The 20,070-nt window shown below is 48.9% G+C and overlaps 2 protein-coding genes across 11 annotated transcripts in view; both read left to right on the forward strand.

The window, feature by feature from the left end:
* The window catches only part of MACF1 (microtubule actin crosslinking factor 1), a 334,205-nt gene that overhangs the window by 260,657 nt on the left and 53,478 nt on the right, over positions 1-20,070 (forward strand). For all 10 annotated transcript variants that reach the window (XM_084816162.1, XM_084816155.1, XM_084816156.1 and 7 more), the window contains 3 exons: positions 16,900-17,061; positions 17,496-17,666; positions 18,319-18,485. In XM_084816162.1, coding sequence (XP_084672288.1) covers positions 16,900-17,061; positions 17,496-17,666; positions 18,319-18,485 — 500 coding nt within the window. The remainder of the gene's footprint in view (positions 1-16,899; positions 17,062-17,495; positions 17,667-18,318; positions 18,486-20,070) is intronic.
* Positions 5,873-10,055, forward strand: LOC146338221 (uncharacterized). The gene has a single exon (XM_084816163.1). The coding sequence runs from the start codon at positions 5,963-5,965 to the stop codon at positions 9,353-9,355; it is 3,393 nt and encodes a 1,130-aa protein (XP_084672289.1). The 5' UTR covers positions 5,873-5,962; the 3' UTR covers positions 9,356-10,055.

Below are 20,070 nucleotides of genomic sequence, written 5' to 3' on the forward strand. Positions count from 1 at the left end.
TAATGGAAGGGACTTAGAACAAGGCTCCCCCATCATATCTTGAAGGGTGGGGGAAAGATATTTCAGATACGTAGCGGCCAGAATTAAAATTTTAGGCATCACTCCAGGAAGAGGGTGGGGTGAGGAGAAATGTTACAACTCTTAGATTCTGGCATTTTGTGTCACTTGTAGGGATCTGGAGTTTTTCCAAGGCTGTCTAGGAGGCTTGAGCTTGTGCTCATTTAAAGCAAGTATTTCAGGTTCAAGATCGTCAATTTGTGCGATTAAGGTTGGTGAGACACCTACATGTAAATGCAGACTTTGATTTGGGGATGGCGGGCAGAATAGACCTTTTTTTCCTGAAGGAGGGAATGTGTGTTGGCGCTCCTTTTGTCGGCATGTGACCTGGTGAGGAAATAGCAGAAGAATTTCTGGCTGTAAACTTAACACATTATTCTTTATAAGCGGGAGGTGGGAGGAGGAAGGCCTCGCATGAAATTCCTCAGATTCTTCCTACAAGAAGACTGGGCAGCGTTAAAACAGTCCCACACAATCTGAGGCAATTTGAACAGGCACATGAAGGAGCTGCTTTGGTGAAACCGTTGGACAGATTGTTGTTACAGCTGCACCCAATTATTACAGCCAACCTAGACTTTCTCTTCTGCGACTGTAATGTCTGGCTGTCTACTGTGTTTTTGCGCCAAGCTGAGGAAGGACTCGAAAAGGGCTCTCGGAATGTGTGTGCAAAGGAGACTGTTGCCAGGCAAAGCTCTGGAAGAGAAGGGCCCTGACAGTCTCTCACCCTGTATGGACCTGGAACTGCAGGCGGTTTTTTGAACATCTTCCTTGTTTGGAGTGAATGGTGCCATCAAAAGTGGGCTGATGAAATTAATTCTGATGCAAGATGCACTCTGGTCCATCCCTTAGTTTTGAAGGGTGTTCTGTATGTGTGTCTGCACGTCAAAGGCAACTTACGGTTGCCAAGTTACCTCCCTCGCCTTGGGGGAAGAAATCATACTTAAAGTATGATTTGATTAACAGGAATAGCTTCCCTCACCCCCCAGATTTGCTCTGTGGGTTGTGTGCCCGCTCTCTGTTTACAGCACACCTGTGGTCTGGATTGCTTTGGTTGATGAGTGGGTAGTTTCTTGTGGGGGGAAGGAGTGGGGTCTGTTTACTTTGAAAGTGAAATGCACTTGCCTCCCCCCACTCCAAACACAAGTAGGGTGGATAGGGGTTTAAACCATAATCTTGCAGGTTGCTTTTTAGTCTTAACATAGGCATGATGCTGAGGAAGAACACATTGGTGAATACTCTGTTGCAAAACAGAGAACAGAAACTATGTTCTCTCTGGCTGTGGTTTTCAAACTGTTTTGAGGAAATCTGGGCTTTGGCTTCAAAGGAGAGCCTGGCCAGGGCCCTTTGTGAGCTGAACTGATTCCTGCAACTTGCCACAGGGCCTCCCGCAAAATGCCATGCTCTCATCAGATGAAAGTCCAATATGGAAAGAGTTGGGGCAAAAATCCCAACTTCAGGTATAACCTGTTGGGATCTGAGCTAGCAGTGACTGAGCAAGAAAGAATTCTTGGGGCTGTGGTGGACAGCTCGATGAAAATCTCAGTCCAGTGTGCAGCTGCTGTAAAAAAGGCAAACTCCATGTTAGGCATAATTAGGAATTGAGAATAAAACTACCAATATCATACTGCCCTTATATAAATCTATGGTGTGACCACACTTAGAATACTGTGTACTGGTCTGGTCACCACACCTAAGGAAAAGATATTGAAGAGCTGGAAAAGGTGCAGAAAAGCATAACTGAAATGATCAAGGAGCTGGAGCATCTCCCTTACAAGGGAAGGTTACAACAGCTGGGATTGTGTATCTTAGAAAAAAGGCAAGTAAGGGGCAATATCAGAGGTGTACAAAATTATGCATGGTGTGGAGAATGTGGAGAGGGAGACATTTTTACTACATACTAGAACCTGGGGTCATCCCATCCAGCTGATTGGTGGGAGATTCAGGACAGATAAAAGGACTTCTTCACACAGGGCATAGTTAAACTGTGGAATTCATTACCATAGGAATTCATTACCACAAGACAACCACGGGATGGCCACCAGTTTGGATGGCTTTAAAGGGGGTTAGCCAAATTCCTGGAGGAGAAGTCTATCAATGGCTACTAGTCCTGATGCCTCTCTGCTACCTCCAATATCAGAAACAGTATGCTGGGGAATATGGGTGGGAGGGTGGTGTTGCACTCGTGTGCTGCTTGTGGGTTCAGCTACTGCATGGACAGAATGCTGGACTAGATGGACCGTGGGTCTGATCCAGCCATAGGGCTCTTATGCTCCTTTAGAGTCACCATTTGAAAAATGTGGCAGCTCTGTGTGAACAAGGAATAATTAACTGTTCAGAGCTTTAAGGAATCAGGGCCTCATTATGACCGATATCTGTGCAGTGTTTCTACAGCCAGTTTCCTGTTGAACTGCCCTCATTTGGGCAGTGAATCCAGAAGCTTGTTTGTATCTAAAGCTAGGCACCTTCTGCAAGGAGGAGTATCGCAGGATTCCTGGTTTGTGGGGATTCAGTGAAGTATTGAGCACATGTTCAGAGATACTCTGTGCTGTCGCTCCAGCCAAGGATACAGCTGAGCTATGGAGCACCCTGGTCCAAATTAAGCCTTTGGATGAGGTGCTGCGCATATTTCCTCCTCCCGTGGATTCATGTATGGTGGTGGTGGCAGCGGCGGCGGCAGTATTGTGGTGCCAGTCATACATAGAGTGCAGCCCCCCTTGCTTCTCCAACCATAGCTGAAGTGGGAAACCTGAAACGTTTCCTCCCCAGCCCCCATTCACCTGTCTTCAATCATACTGCCCCCAACATGAAAAGATATGGGGAAGAGGCTGAGAGAATAGCCAAGCGAGCTTTCGTGTGTGGTTTTCTAAGCAAGGAAGAGACTTCCGTCCCAGTAACAAAGGCTCATTCTTCATATGGCTTTGTTGGGAAAATGTTAATAAACAAACTCTTATTATCCCTTATGTCTTGGGACTTTGCCCTCTCTTGTAGTTAGAAAAAAGTTTTGCTGGTCCCTCGTTCAAGTGGCACCTTGCAAAAAAAGTTGAACAAAATGCTCTTGAACTTGCAAGTGTGAAATTTTAGCCCAGTTTGAAATATCTAAACCTATTCACAAAAAGACATGTCCAGCCCTCTGGCTGTGTTTTGACCCTGTGGCCTGGATGCATCTAAAAATGCCAGTGTGAGGGTGCATTTGGCAAGGCAGTTTGCAGGAGGCAAGGACCTGGCCCATTAGCCAAACGCTGGTTAGCTAATAAGTGTGAACGAGAGATTTGCACATTGTGCTTTAGTAGTCCTGTCTCTCAATAGCACCATACCCTCTGAGTGCTTGGCCTCTACAGTTACCTTCCCTCCCCGCTTTATACTAATTTGCAGTTTCATTAAATACCCTGCTTTCCTCTTCTGGGGAAAAAAACCCAGTCTCAGCAATTTTAAATAGTAAAAAAAAATCAGTATGTACAGTTAATTCCACCACCCCCCCCCCCCGTGCTCAGGCTTAAAGCTGCAACTTTGTACCCTGAGCCCAGATATGCATTGGGGGAGCGGGGAGAGACTTGTATCCTTGCTGAGGAAAATGCACTCTGCACATGTTCAAACTGCGTGCTTTCATTATTTCATACAGTTCCAGGGCTAACTTCTGCCAGACTCAGATGGAAGGAGGCACCGCCCCCTCCTTCGGGGTACTAAGGCGGCCCAGCGGTAGCCTCTAGGAACCCTGGTGGCCCCCCCCGGATGCGCTCTGCGGCGTGCTTGGCGTTCGGTCTTAAGGGACGGCCGTTTGCAGAGCGGGACAAGCCAAAACTGGGCTGGAGCCGCGCTGCTTCTTGCACAGGTGCAAGGAGCCTTCACGGGAGGAGGACGGGGATTCGTTGCCGGATTTGCAGGCGATCCTGTGGAGGCAGAAGGAAGGACGGCACGGCTCCCACCCCGAGCCCCCCCCTCCTTCCCGGGGCGTGCGGTGGAGCGCCGCGGGAGGGCAACGGGGCGTCGCTTCTCTTTGTCAAGGGAGTCGCGCTGCGCCCCCCGCCCCAGCCGGGAGGAGGGGCAGACAAGGCGGGGGGTTGCTCGCCGTTACTGCAACGAGCAAGATCGGGTTTTTCTCTCCTCCCCCTCCCCAAAATCCCCCCAGATCAGACCGGGGCGACCTGACGATCGCGGACGAGTAATAGCGGGAAAGGGGGCGGCGAAAGGGGGGTGGCTTGGCCGGGCCCAGCCGGCGGGCCGCCTTTTCCGATGCTGTGCTGCCCGCTCCCTGCGCGGTGGCGCTGGATTTCCAGCCTCGATCCGGCCGTTGCGCCTGGCCTCCCCGGGCCCGCCTGGGCGGGCGAGCGAGCGAGCGGTCGGTCGGTCGGTCGGCCCGCCCCGCCCCGCCCCGCCCCGCCCCGCCGCCTCCGCTCGCCTCGCCTGCTGGTCCCCGCCTCCTTCCCTCCCCCCGTCCATCCCTTTCGCTTCCCTTCCCCTCGGAGTTGGCAGCGCGCTGGCCCGGCCGGGATCGCGCAGCCTCTGGCTCCAGGGCCTGGAGCGCGCCTGCCGGAGCTGAGCTCCGGGGGGCGGGCCGCCGCCTCGACTCCGCGAGCCGGGCCCCCGCCTCCAAGGGCGAGGAGGAGGAGGAGCGGCTTGCCAGCCGTCGCGCCCCCCTTCCATCCCTCCACCCGAGCCGGCCTCGCCGCGCAGCCTTTTGTTCCCCCGGCAAGAAGTTTGTGCGCGAAGAAGGGCCGTGACAGCTGCAGCCGCGCTCGGAAGAGGCGGAGGCGGCTCGGCGGCTCCTGCTCGCTTGACATGCAGCCCACGGCTCGGCTCGGCGGGGACGGCTGCCCGGGGAGGCGGGCCCCGCCACCGCTCACAAAAGGCTCCAACTAACTTCCTTCCCGGAGAGCCGGGCGGGCGCTCCACCTGCGCGGCCCGGGCGGGCATGGCAGGAGCCGAGAGCAGCCCGGCGGGGAGGGCGCCAGCCGCCGGCTGCCCGCGCCAGCCGCCCGCGCTTCTGCGAGTCTGGAGAGCCGGGGGCTGCCCGTGAAAGGGGGCGGCCGAGCAGACTTGGCCGCGGGATCTCCGGCGGGGCGGGCCCAGGCCGGCGCGCCGGGCCCCCGGAGGCTGGCAGGGGAGCATCGCGGCTCCGCCCCAGGGCCGCGACGGCCTTTTCCCAACGTGCCCTGGCGCGGGGCTGGACCAGCGCGCCCGACGGCCGAGGATGCTGAGCAGACAGGAAGCGCCCGACTTTGCCCGGCATGAAGAACTTCCTGTGTTCGAAGCGCGAGGAGTGTCCGCCGCCAGGCGCTGTCCGAGCGAGCAGAGCCGCGCCGGGGGGCGAGGCGAGGCGCAGCGGCGGCCGCCCCTCTCCCGGCGGCGCGGCGCGGCCGGAGGAGCAGCCTCTGCAAAGCGCAGCCCTGCCCGGGCATGAAGGCGCTGGGGAGGCCGGGCCTTTGTTCCGCGAGGAGGGCGCGCTCCGCGGGCGCCTTCGGCGGGAGGCGGGAGAGCCTCCCTTCGCCTCCCGCAGCTGAGCTGGCGACCGGGGATCTCTTCGGAGCAGGCTTCGTGGCTGAGCGGCAGCAGCCCCGCCGCGCATCAGTGGCTCGCGATCTGGCGCCTGGACGGTCTTTTAACGGAAACGTGCCCCCTTTTGCCTCGGACTGCCGGCATTTCCGTCCGCAGGAGCAATGGAATGTGTTACCTCCTTCAAGTTCTTCCACGGCGGAAAATGATTTCTCGCGCTGGAATTCGGTTTAACTTAATGTGGAATACAAATTGTGGCCTCCAAGCCGTTTTAGAGATTTAACAAAATATTTTTAAACAAAATGTATTTTTTTTTGCTGTGGATGGAAAGCTGACAGGGGTGGGAGGGGTCTTGCTTGTGGGACTCTTTTGTGTTGTTTTTTCTAAGTTATTTTGATTTTTTTTCTTGAAAAGTATGGGCAAGCCACTAAGCAGGCCTGACTGTTTAAGGCAGAGTCCTGCTTGTTTGGGGAAAGGAGAGGATGAGGATGGATATATAGAAGACTGTTATGTCCCTCAGAGGTCCATCTATGACACAATGAGAATAAATGAGCAAATTGACCAGGGGTCCAAGCTTAACCAGCCTTCCAAGAGCACTCTAGAAAAAGGGGATGGTAGTACAATTTCCAGCAATGGGACTTTAGGAGCACCTAGCGTCTTTGAATCAAAGGCACCAGAGAGCAAAAAGTTAGATGAGAGAGTAATTTTTGATGCCTTGAAACTTAGCAGCGATGTTTCCAAGTCAGCACCAGCACCCCCAAGGCGACGGCCAAACCTGGAGAAGAAGGAGAACATCAACAGGCGGTCATGGAAGTCATTTATGCCACCAAATTTCCCTGAATTTGCTGAAAGAATTGAGGCCTCCTTGAGCGAAGTCTCAGAAGCTGGAGTTTCTAATGCATCCTTGCAGGAGAAGCAGGGGTCTGCCACCATGTTGGCAGAGATCCCCACGCAGTCAGACCACGGGGAGTCCATGTCGGAGCCACTGACTATGGAGCATGTCCCCAAGTTGTCTGGTGTTCCAGAAATTCAGGAGGTGAAACAACTAAGTGAAGCCTTCTGTGAGTTTTCTCAGGATGAGTGCCAGCCCCTTCTGGAACCAGAAGACATGGTAGTTGACCTGACTGGTGGCAAGCAGCAGGACCACCGGCTCTTGAGTGCAACGTGGCCAAGGGTGATGAAAAACACCATCAAGGCAGGCCTTAGTGGTGGGCACCATGACACCTTAGTGGCAGATGATACTGACTGTGTCATAGAAACAGTGCCCCTGTCTCCCTGCCTGAGTGAAGAGCTCCTGGATCCAGGGATGAACATTCTCATCACCCCCAACCTCCGAGAAAAGACTGAGTCGGAGCTGAGGTTTGAAGAGGATGAGCGATTGATCATGATGGAGGCTGAGCAGGTGTGGGAGGAGAGCTTGCTGACAGAGAAAGGGGAGGCTGCTGAGAAAAGAAATTGTTGCTTGACAGATATTTCTGAAGAAAGAGAACAATTAAGTGTTCCATCTATGACAGTTACAGAAGCTATAGAGAGTTTTGCTGGTGTCCAAGGGACCTCTAACCACCCATCTCATTGGCAAGAACTCTGGGATGACTCACAGCTGCAGGCTGTCAGCTCTGCCCCTGTTCCCCAGGAAACGCATCGAGACTTAAACGCTGATCTCGGAGAGGAGGAGGAGGGCTATTCCTGCAGTGCTAAAGCTATAACAATCCAACCTGAAGAGGAGGGATTTGCTGCTGGTTTAGAAGCCTGTGCCAGTCCTCTTGTCCCAGAGCAGTTCTCTGACACAGATTCTGTGCAGATGTTCCTTGAACTAGAAAAGCTTTGCATGAATGAAGAAGAGGGAGATGGAACAGCTGCAGTTGATCTGGAGGTGCAGGATACTAGCCTGTGTTCAGAAGGCCTGGACCCACAGAAAGACTTGGAGGGGCTTTCTGAAAGTTCAGCAGAAGCTTCCCAGTACTTGGCTCACCTTGAAGTCAGCGTGGCAGACTCTGCAGTGGTATCAGATCTAGAGGACTTTGATGCCACGTATGGTTCTCAGGTAGCAAGTACAACAGAACCTACCCTTTCAGGATCTTTCTCTGAACGGGAAACTTCTGGTGACTCAGAAAAAGTGATATTTTTTAGTCCTCCAGCTGCAAAAGATGCTGCATCACAACACTCACTCTCATCCTTAATTAGTCAGATAGAGGAGTATGGGACAGCTCATGAACTAGCAAAGAGTCGCAGGGTTGAAGGATTGTTGAACTTTGCTTTGGGAGAGCCTGTGGCTTCAGCTGATGTCTCTTGCTGTAGAGGACCATCTCCGTGCATCCATGTTTTTACAGAAGGCAGAGAAGTAGAGGAGGAAATGCCACCTGTCACCTGCTATGGGACAGAGGAGATTTCCCCAAGCCATGAAGAACCCGCTACGACTGCTGAGGAGCTGGACTCCCAGCCAGATTTTGGCTTGACAAAAGGTGTGGTGAGCACAGAGGAGAAAGAGCTGCATGCTTCTAATGAGCCGAGCCCTTCTGAAAGAGCTGACTTTTCAAATTGGGATGTCCCAGAGCTGGTTTCCGAGGATGAGGTTGCAGAACTAGACAAAGAGAACATCCCGTATGGGGGACTCACTGATGAAATGGAGGACATAGACAGGCCCTGGGTGCCTTTTCAATATGACTTCGTATTGGGGCAGGAGCCCATAAAGCACACAGACGCCTCTGAAGACCTGGAGGCAATGGGCCCTAGCCGCCTGTGCCAACCTGAGCCTTTGGCAAGGCCAGTGTGTGATGGCAGAGAAATGGCAGTGTGCACTGCAGCTCTTCAGGAGGAAATGCCAAAGATGGCTGAGCAGGTAACAACAGCTGGCAGTCCAGCAGCAGAGAGAGACTTCTTGGAGCATGGAGATCTGGAGTTGCTTTTCAGGCAGGATGGGAGCAATGAGGTAATAAGGGGCGGGGAATGTAGTATCACATTTGTGTGTGCAAACTCCTCCTACTCCTCCTCTCTGGGTCTTGTTGAAGACTTGTGTGCTGCACAACTCAGTGCAGAAGACTTTGCCTCTGCTGTCAGAGAGGAAGCGGCTTCGGTCAGTCCCCTGCCTAGTGATGCCTTTATAGATAACACAGAGGAACTGGTCAGTACTGCAGTGGGACCTTCTGACAGTGCTCACCCAGCAGCTGCAAACCCCCTCATATTGTCATTATTGTCAGTATCACTTGCTTCAACCCCAGGTACAGGGGAATACATTGTGGATGCTCCCACATTGCCTAAGCATGAGGAAGTTTGCAGTGCAGATGGTCTCCCAGCAGTCACTTGGGTGCACGATGCTCAGGAGTCAGAACCAGCATTATCAACTGCAGAGGAGATCTCCACTGCTCTTTTGGCGTTCTGCATGGAAAACAGGTCCACTCAGCCTTCCAGCAGAGAGGAGCTGCCCACTCTCAAAGAGCGGACCAATGCTACAGTATCCAACTCCTCAGAGGAACACATTCAGGCCACCCAAAGGATGGAAGATCTTGCTACGCTTTTGCCACTGGATGCAGAAAGCCCTGATGCTGCCGTTGGTCCAGCAGAGCAGGAAGGTGGCGGTCTTCCCTTGGCACCAGGAGCATTGTGGGATATCATTCCCAGCATTCCATGTGTGCCTGCTTCTGCCGCACCTGAAATTGAAGAGGAGCTGACCTCTGCTAGGCCGGACCAAGGAAGGCCTCCCGCTTCCTCCCTTGCTGCCGAAGGGCCTCCTGCTGGAACGGGTGGATGGGTTCCAGATAATGAGGTATTTGTTTCCCCGTTACCCACACGCTGTTATGTCAGACATTAAATCACTTTGTAGGGAGTTGGGGAGGAAGTGAGGAGTTAATCCATAGCTGACTGACTAATACAGTTTATAGAGTACAAAGCATGCATGCCTGACTTCTCTCTTCTGTTCAAGCTTGGGGGCTCCTTCCCTTTGAAAGGGGGTTAAATTTTGCAGTTGGATTTAAGGGTCCTGGTAGAAATGGGGGGGGGAGGAATTAAAAGATGGGGAGGGCCTCAAACTAGGGCAGATCTGTCATTTGTTGCCTTATGAAAAATATTCTGCCGCCACCATTATCATGAACTGACAGTCTTATTCTAATAACATCCACATTCATCTACTCAGAAATTTTTAAAACATTTTGTGCTGAAAGACTGTGATTAAGTGTGCATGGTTGCAGAACTCCTAGTTGGAAAAATGTGTTGCTGAGAGGGAAATGGTGCAAGGCAAATTCAAGTTGCAAAGGCTTACATAAACTTGAAGCCTCTTTCAAATTCACAGGGAAGAAAAAACTTTCTTAGATCTTTTAAAATCTTTATATAATAGCCGTTTGGAAAAGAGAGGTTTTATGGAACATCAATCTTCTATAAAAGGACATTGTTTTCTTTTGAGTACTGATTTTGACAGTTGTCAACCCGCTAAGCTACTTTTCTAACCATCGTGAGGGTTTTTTCTGCATAGGAGCTTGGCTTGGTTGCAGTTTCTCACGCTTCAGACAGTTGCACATTTCAAAACAAAAACAGAAAAAAGCAAAACTACCCAGAGGCTTGAGAACTGCCCTGAATTAATGGTTAATCCAGATGTGGAGAACAGTCTCCAACTGTGGGCAAAAGGCTGAGTTTTTGTATGGATGAAAATGCAGCCACCACAGCCAAGACTATAAAATTCCAACCTGCAATTAGGAAAGAGAGAAGAAGTGCCAGGCCAGCCAAGTGGATGTGATTTATTGGTCTGGTTTCATTACAATGTGCCCAATAAGGAGCTGGGGGTGGCCATTTGATATGAAAAAGTTCTCAGTTCTGTGGTGCCAAAAAGTGGGAGGGATTTGCACAAATTGCAAGTGGTGACCAGTTTGGGAACATATGAAAGGTGGTTTCTTTGTTGACGTGGTAGATGGAAAGAAGCCATGAGTGGTTATGGGACACTTCACACATTGCCAATCTGGACAAGATGCTGTGAGGTCTGTGACTGTATCTCACAATTTTTTTTTAGTAGTTCAGTGCATTCGTGGGTTCCCCAAATCAGATCAGGGGAGCAGCACTGTGAGGAGAGAGTGTCCTCTTTCTCCCAGTTCTGTCCACTTAATCTGATCCCCACCCCAAAACTGCTGTTTGTCCTGCAGTTAGGGTGTGTGTGTTGTGTGTGGCAGGGCAGAAACATAGTAAGTACATTAGACCAAGAGGTGTGGCATCTCCTGACTCATTGATGGATGTACCTGCATAATGCATTTATTGCAAATCAGTGAGTTGCATTTGCACCTAGGTAATATATAGACAGGTAGGATGGAGCAGTCAAGGAAGTTACAATGGATGGTGGGAATGGGATAGTGGGAAGGCTAGAATGGTTCACGGGGGTCTGCTTCTTGTGGAAGGATTTGGAAGAGGGTAGAGAAAGCAACTTATAAATAGTGGGCCAGGTGCATAGAAGAACCTGATCCTATGGATCCTATCCTATTACATTCAGCAGGACTTGCTTCCAAGTAAGTGTGCATAGGAACACTTGAAACTAAGAATCACACACACATTCTCTCTTTAATGCATGTACATTTAACTTCTGTACTCATACAACCACCTATTGAAATACATTCCATTTTTGTTAATTCAAGGTTATTACATCTTCCTCCTCTTCTCCTCCCCACTAACTTTCAGCCTTCCAAGAGCTCAGACTATATAGCCTTATCTCACCTTAGCTTCTCAACAGCCACAGAAATTTGATTTTAAGCTCAGGGACTGTAACTTGTCTGAGGCCAATATCCATTCTTCCTGCCTGAGCAGGAGTTTGAATTTAGGTTTTGCACATTGAAATGAAACTTTCGCCGCTGCTGTACACTGGCTCAACTCCTGATGCAAAGTTTGACACATGTAGGTAAAGTGAGCGCCTGTGGCCCTCTGCCAGGAAGTTTAGGAACCACCGACCCTTGTCCCCAACCATTCGGTTTTGCAGCCTCTTCCTGCTTCTGTTTATCCATATCAAGGATGGGTTTGCAGTTTTGTTCAAGTGGGAGCTGCAAGCCAACACTTAGGAATTCTCTGTGCAGTCTGTATTTGAAGCACAAAGCTATGCTTCCAAGTATTTTCTGCTGAGGCGGTTGTTAAACTTGATTTGCTTTTTTAAAACCTCCCCCACTGAACCTGTCTCTGATTTCTGGATCAGACCCACCCAAACACAGCAGCTGTTCCCGATTGCGACTGGGGAGGTGGGGGTCTTCTTGTCCGAAGTGAAATGCTTCGAAGTCCTCTTCTGTGTTGGCTTTAAAAATACGTTTTGCATTCGAGGTTATGGCCTGAGCATGCAGGAAGAGGTGGTGGCATGTGCCTGTAAAGTGTTCACATGCCTGGCTTATCGGTCTGGGGCTCTTGTGTGTGACTGCTGTTGTAGGAGGGCCTGTTCCATTTATATATACATTATATATAATGTTAAATAAGCAGTTTCTACAGAAGAGGCGGGTGAGTCGTCTGCTGTTATGTTGCCATCAATCCTTCCAACTGGAGAATTGCTCTGTGGCTCTGGACAGCATCTTCACTTAATATCCTGGCATTTTCCCATTTCTGGAGACAAGTTGCTGAACGTTACGAGAGAGGAATAATATTTTCTCTGACTGCCCTTTATCTCAACTGAGAGAGTGAGAGAGTGAGCAGCTGTCTCACTCAGAGCCTTAAGCAAACCTTCACCCTTTGGCTTTTACCACTGAGAGGGAGGTTGGACGCAATTTTGTTTGGAAGTGGTTTATAAATCTTAATCTGGCTCCAAAGCTCTAAAATATGTTGCTGTTCTTTATCTGCACAGGGTTGTTTGTGAGCAGAACAATGTGTCATTCAGGTCCACAGTTCTTGTTATTGATTCCATTGTTATGCTCCCACTCCTCCAAGGAACTCAGGGCTCCTTAAACTCCCCCAAAGTATAAGCATACATGGTTTCTCCCCCTCCTACAGCTGAAACTTTCCCTTCACAACAGCCTGTGAGGTAGGGCTGGTTGAGAGATATTAACTAAGCACCTTACCTCAACTGGAAAACCCAAGAAACTGGGGCAGGGAATGGATATGCACTCCTTGGAATGTGAGCTGCTTTTCCAGCCCTGTTTAGTCAAGGTTAAGATGCTCTGTGGGATCTAATCTTACATCTACTGTTTTAGCCTGTAACAAAAGTCTGTGGTTAGAAGTTGCTGTGTTTAAACTGCACAGCAACAGAATTTAACTACTCACATCTGCACAAATTATGCACTTCAATATGATTACATTTTGCTAAATTGCAGTGTTTTGCCTTAATCTTTTGGAAAGGCACCTGATAAGTCTTGTAGGTAGATAAATCATTGTGAGCAGAGCATGAGAATAGGGTGTCTCTGAGTGGCATATCTTGGCATGATCAGCATTTGCAGTGTTGTTCCCAGTGGGATGGAGATCTCTCTTGTTTGAGCAATCTCTGTGTTAGGAGCTTCCTAGGTGAACTGTATAGAACTCTTCATCTGGATGGTGAGCCTTGTAACACTCCGCATTTGCAAGCTCCTAGTTGTTGTTTATTTGTTCAGTCGCTTCCGACTCTTCGTGACTTCATGGACCAGCCCACGCCAGAGCTTCCTGTTGGCTGTCGCCACCCCCAGCTCCCCCAAGCTGGAGTCTGTCACCTCCAGAATATCATCCATCCATCTTGCCCTTGGTCAGCCCCTCTTCCAACAGATATTGGCCAAGATCCACAAAGTCATCAAGTCTGGGGGCTGAAATGATATTTCAGATTCTTTCGTCAAACTTTTAGGTGTTTGTTAGGCCTTGTTGAAGTTTATTCCAGCCTCGCATAAAGAAATTTTAAGCTCACAATGAGAAGTTTGCATCAGTTGTGAAAATGAGGTAGAAGTGACTGGAGGAAGAAAGATGGCCAAAACTTTGGAAAATGGGATGCAGGCTGAATAGATTCACCCTTAGCTCTGTTCCCATAGAGGGAGGTGGCAGTGTGAAGTAATCCTCCTTAATCTCCCATTTGTCAGCTTGGCTTTGGGCCTTTGCTGTTTAGCAACCCAGGGCAAACAATGCCATCTTATCTATTGCTGCGGCTGCTGTTTATCATTCATGTAGCATTTTAATGTGCTTCTCCATTTCGTTTGAGTTGGCCCAGTCCCGGGAGGTGGGCCACTCTTTTCCATGTTCCACAGTGAGGGAACTGAAGCTGACAGGCCATGAGTCCATGGCAGAGGTTTGTACCCAGGTCTTCCAGATTCACATGGGGCTCAGCCAAAGGGCTTGACAAGAGCCCTGTGCAGGAATTCAACCCTGACATGTGGAGGGGCTGCACGCATCAGCCCTGCCCCCGCCCAACCTTCCCACACTGAGCATCAGGGTTCCCGATTGCCTGGAGGACTGGAATGCGGTTACAATCTCTCCAGGCCTTCCCACTCCTATTTAGTGTTTTGGACTCTTGTATCAGGCTAATGAGTAGGGAGAAGAGGGTTGAGGTGTCAGTGAAAGAGCAGGCAGAGTGAGGCTAGGATGGCTCTGGCTTTTCCAAATAAATTGGTCTGGAGGTGTTTGTGTGTTTTGAGCGGGGAGGCCAATCCAAGGCAACTTCCTAAGGACTATCTCCCTGCTTATGGACATGCCAGTACCTGATGTCCTTCCTTGGAGACCCTGTTCTGGGTTCCTCCACTGACTGGGGCACAGTGGATGGCTACCCAGGACAGGGGACTCCTTAGCAGTGACACCAAGGCTGTGGAACTCCCTCCTGGAGAAGATTTGTTCATCCCTTTGCTCTTGGGGTACAGGTACTGGCCAGGCCAAAGTGGCTGTTTTTCAGAGTCATTGGGACACTCTGCCAATCTGTTAATATCTGTGGGAAACTGTTTGTATTGTTCCTGTTAAGGGGGAGCGTGTCATATTCTTCTTCTAGGGGCGGGTTTTTTTTCCTGCTAGTTGACAAGTGTGTTTTTTGTTTTGTTTTGAGTATTGATTTAATCTGTAGCTTTCATATTTTACATTATTGGTGAGCCACCTGGTAGATCTAAATAAGGCAGGATACAACTGCTTTAATAAGTGAAAGGAGGAGTTGGTGACAAATTGGAAAGAGCAGCCATGAAGGAGAAAAAGCCAGAAGAGTAGAGAGTTCAGCTAATCAGCTCCTCACTGGTCTCCTCCAGTTCCATAGCATCCATAAAATGAGATGTAGGGCTGGCCCTAAGGAATGTGGTCTGCAGCCAGAACAGGAGGCCTTGTCTGTTGTCTGAGTGAGCCACCACAGATCGGCCCCCACAGAGAGACCTTTCTCGTTGGCTCACAACACAGTGCTCTTTGGTGTCGCTGGGAGTAATCCAGTTGAGAATCAAGCGATATACAAGCATGTCTGAACTGGCTTGTGCTGGTGACAAGTAGATGGTGACATGCGGAAAGTTCTGCCAAACGCAGATAATTCTCATTTTCCCAATAATGGGAGTTGTGGTCCAACACACCTGGAGGGCACCTAGTTGTGGAAGGTTGCTTGAGGAAGACAGTGACTTGTGTGGGTGGGGTGGGTTTCCCAGAGCCTCCATACACAGTGAGAACTACATGCAGATGCATGTTACCATCTACAGGCAGGTTTCCTGCAGATCCCAACGTGTAAGGACCTTCTCTGTAGGACTCTGGCAAGGCATGAAGCTCTCTTCATTCTAGTTGTATGATTCTCCCTCCCTGGGTATTGTTACTCCTTCATCTCCTGTGCTCCTGCAACTGAGTCCATGTGGCAAAATAGTAATTTGTGCCATGCTCACACATGATGAAGTTGTATGGAAAATTGCTGCTGGCAATTTCCCCTCCACAAGGGTAGTCACTTTTTTCTGGAGGAGAATGACAGCATGAAGCATTTGACAGCATCTTGCTTGCCATCACATCATTTTCAGGAGATCAAGCTTCTCTGATATGAACCATCTTCTCCTTTGTGAGAGCAGGATTTTATCTTGCTCCCTCTATTCTTCCCTCCCTTTGTTTCCAAACCCACTTGTCTTAAGGTGCTGTTTCTCCACAAAGTTCATGGGAAGGTCTTGGAGAAGGAGCAAATGCATTAATCCTTTGGCTTTTAAATGATAATGCAGTGCTTTGTTTTCAGTGCATATCTTGTACATGTGCAAGGCAGCACATGTGAAGCACTTGTGCAGCTGGTATGAGCATGCTATGAAATCTCTAGAGGCATTTAGGGGGAAGTTGGATAAATCTCTCCAAGGAAAAGGGTTACACTTTTGCCTCATCAAGATTGCATGAGTTGGGCCTGCGTGTGTGTGTTGGGGGGGGGGGGGGCAGGGGACTAATCTGGTTTTTATGCTGCTGCAGTGGGTGGGGGGAGGTGGTTGCAGGCTGGCCTTTTTATCACTCTGCCTTCCAAGCCTGTGTTTTGCTTCTCAGTGCAGAGTGTTGGCCTTGATTGGTGCTGTGAGCTCCCTCCCTAGGACTTTGTCAAGATGGCTGGTGGGGATCCTCAGGGTTGCTCTATGTAGCCCAAAGTGCAGTCTTGTTTATTTATTGTATTTATTACGTTTCTCTACCACCCAATAGCCAAAGCTCTGGGCAGCTCACAACAATTAAGACCATAAAATATAGCATGATGAAACGTGTGCAAGTGTGTATGTATTTACATAAACTGAAGACAACAGTATAAAACCAAAGTAAAAACCAGCAGCAGTGTAAAAATTTAAAATACACTAACAGATTTAAAACAACAGAAACTAAAGAACTAAACTGCCTGGGAGGATGGACCACAGCATAGGTGCCAGGCATGCCTTTCTGCAGAGGGCATCCCACCACCAGGGTGCCACCACAGAAAAGGTCCTCTCCTTAGTCTTTCCTTTTTGAGGTCTGTGTACCCCTTTCTCCAGAAGTGAAATAAAATTCTAGATGAATACCTTTAAATTCTCAGCTCAAGGATACAGATTGCCTCCTTTTGCAAGCTTCACTCAGGGGTCCATTGATTAAGTATCCCTTGATGCCTATTCATGGGTCCATAGGTCCATAGATGGAAGTGTGGCCACAGAAGATCAATAGCCAGTGGCCTCCAGAGATTTCCCTAATGGATAGAGCTATTTATTGCTAGTGCAGTGTAATGGCAGAGTATATGCTTTAGACCAGGGAGTCCCAGATTCAAATCCCTTCATAGCCATGGTGTTCATTGGGAAGCAGCCATCTTGACCTTGGACCAGTCATAATCTCTCAGCTAATCCCAATATACCTTGCTGGATTGTTGTGGGCCTGAAATTGAGGTGCCATTTCACCCTCGCATGTCACCTGAGTTCCCTGCAAGAGAAAAGTGTACTAAATAAAATGCTGAGTAAGGACACTGGTGACTTGTGCTGGGGGATTCATTGGTAACCTTCCTCCATCCCCTCTGCATTTGCTCAGATGTTCCAGAAGGAGCAAGTCGACCCTCTTCAGCTAAAACTGCAGCAAGTCAATGGGCTTGGGCAGGGACTTGTCCAGAGCGCAGGAAAGGATTGCGATGTGCAGGGCTTGGAACACGACATGGAAGGCATCAACGCCCGTTGGAATACCCTCAACAAAAAGGTGAGGTGGTGAGCCTTACTAGCAACAAGGCGCCTATCAGTATAACCAGCAGTGGGCAGGGGGAAACCCCAGGTGTGGTCCAAGGGCACTGGATGCAGCCGCCTTGCTGAAGCTAAGCAGGCCAATTAGGAACCCTGTGTCAGCCACCTTGAGTTCCATGATGGAAAAAAGGTGGGATATAAATGTACTAAAGAAATCAAATATATCACAAGGGACCTGTTTGGGTGCAATAGATCTGTGTGCACAGAAACGTATTGTGCGGTGAAGGCCGTACCAACTAGTTTTTTTTCCCATCTGCCTTTGTTTCCTATCTGTAAAATGTGAGCAATACCTGAGAAGCTGCTTTTGCAGTGAACTGGACTGCACAAGTGGCTGATGAGCAAGTACTGCTCTAGTGATGTCTGTGTGTCTCTTTGTGTCTTGGCAAAATGTAGGTGGCCCAGAGAATTGCGCAACTGCAAGAAGCCCTGTTGCATTGTGGGAAGTTCCAGGATGCCTTGGAGCCTTTGCTCAGCTGGCTAGCAGACACTGAGGAGCTAATCTCCAATCAGAAGCCACCATCTGCTGAATATAAAGTGGTGAAGGCTCAGATCCAGGAGCAAAAGGTGAGCAAAAGCCATGCCCAAGAGGAGGAGCCACCAGTTTCCCAGAGGAGGCGAAGCTGGTTCTCCATGGGCTCTCTCAGCCCTGGGCACAGAGCTGTATCGGCAGCCACAGATAGTCCCCAGTTAGCAGGAATGTTTCACTTGCTTTCTTTGTGCCAGATGTCTGTAAAAGTTGCCCACTCCCAGCCTCCTTTACCTCTTCTGCAGTGCTGAGGAAGTGGGAAAAGGGAAGAAAGGAAGGGGGCTGAGAGTGGGTGGACTCTGCAGGATGGAGAGGGTGTAATGGGGGAGACGGTGGGTGAGATTGAGGGCACACACCTGGCTTTCAGTGTGGAGAGCCTCCACGAGGATGATTGAAAGTTGCTTCTGTTAGGAGAAGATGACTACAGGTGATTCTAAAGGTGGTAAGCTTCAGTGGGGAGGGCTGGAAACTTCAAGTTGATGTTGGAGTGTGAAAGGGGTGCCACTGTAAGGACATAAGGAGCAGACAGATGTGATTATAGTGGGGGGAGGAAAACATGAGTTTAGCAGAGGGAGAACTTGTTTGTCAGGCAGTTGGGATGGCTGGCCTTTTTGGAGGCAGAAGGGGAATTCTTTACTTAATTGGATAATTCTTATTGTCTTGACTGCGTCCTAATGCTTTGCTCCGAAGCTGCTCCAACGTCTCCTGGATGACCGGAAAGCTACTGTTGAGATGATCCAAGCAGAGGGTGGGAGAATAGCCCAGTCCGCCGAACCAGTGGATCGGGAGAAGATAGTTGGCCAACTAGACAGTCTTGGAAACCACTGGGCAGGCCTTCTCAGCAAAGCTACAGCCAGGTAAGCCGGGATGCAAGCTTGTCTGTCATATTTTACCATTGAAACAAGAGAAACCACCTTTTGCTTAGCTCTTTCCCTCCTCCCCAGAAAAGCATCCTTGGCATTCTTTCACTCTGCTATCTCTTCCGCTTCGTGATGTAGGAGTCCTTTTGTATGAACTTTGACTGCCTCTGCCTTGCAAAACAGCTGTGGAACATATTCTCGCCAGCCTATCTATGCTCAAACAAAGGCCATACATTCAACATGGCTGCACTGTTGCAACTGAATGTAGTTAACGGGTCTGAAGAATATTTTTTTTGGTAGTGGCAACAGTGTTACGGATCTGGCCTTCGCTGATGGTTTTCAAACTATAGTCCCATATTTAGGAAGCCTTTGGCTGCCAGTTAACTATTCTGGTTTTGTACTAACAAGAATTGGTAAGGGAACAATATTTCGACCCATTTTTATTGAAAATATACTTGTACCATCACATCAAAATATAACTTGCATAAAATGACATTAAAACATTTTTTGTTGTTAGAGCTTTTCTAAAGAGTCTTAGATTTTAATAGCTTAACAGGAAAGTCTAAGAACATTTCTTGTTCTTACACTTCTAGTTCTAATAGCTTAAAAAGGAGAGATCTCATTCTAAGTACCAAGTTACCCATTCATTACTGAGTAGGCTCCTTAGCTGACAGTATACAGGCCTGGTGAGCTTCTAATAAGAAGCTCCTGTATTCTAAAATCAGCATATATTAATACCTTCTTGTGTAGAAATTACCTCATAATTAATATATCTATTGTCTCATAAATTAGGACTCACAGTCTGAGTTATCTTATTGTTACTAAACATTTGTAAAGAATCAGCACATACAAAAAAAGTGGTTACATCTACACTTTTCAGGCTAGATAAGATCAATTCTAAATCAAACTTGGAGAAAATAACTTCTTACTCAAAATTTGCCAATTAAACCTAAGTGTATATTTTTCTGGACATCTGTGTATCAAACTTTGTTATGTGTATACCTTACACAATATTTTTTGCTCATTGACTGAGAAGCAAAAACTGAAACAACCCAGATAGAAAAGGGTGAAAGAACTACATTCAGGGTACAGATCACTCCAGAGGTCTTCCCTTTCTCCCTCCCTTCCTTGATGTGGGTGGGTGGTAGGTGTAAAAAGCTTTCTGCAAAGCTCTGGAGTTCAACACATTTATAGAATCCAGGGAAAGGTTCACCAAACTTAATCCCCCCCCCCAAGCCTGGTAGTTAAATTCAAGTGATTCCACAGAGAGTCTGTGCAACATCTGTGGAAGGGCCCTAACTCAGCAGTTTCCTCAAGCTGCCTTTCTCACTTTTCCTAGCAATATGTTCTCCGCATGCAGAACAAAGAGGGGCAACGAAGATCCTTTTTGATCTCACTGCATTTAAGCAGGAGTCTGCCTGCGGCATTTCAGATGATTTGATCTTTTGGAAGCCAGAAGGCAAATGTATTGATTCCCTGCGAGTCTAGACAGCAGAGGAAAATTGCACAGATGATGCAGTCAGCTCAACAGAATGTTGCATAAACTGGACACAGCTTAGTCCCTCCTCTTTCAGTTACTCCA

The sequence above is a fragment of the Heloderma suspectum genome, chromosome 10, assembly GCF_057233095.1.
Source record: "Heloderma suspectum isolate Gila_16-S chromosome 10, 16-S_ref, whole genome shotgun sequence".
Lineage (NCBI taxonomy): Eukaryota > Metazoa > Chordata > Lepidosauria > Squamata > Helodermatidae > Heloderma > Heloderma suspectum.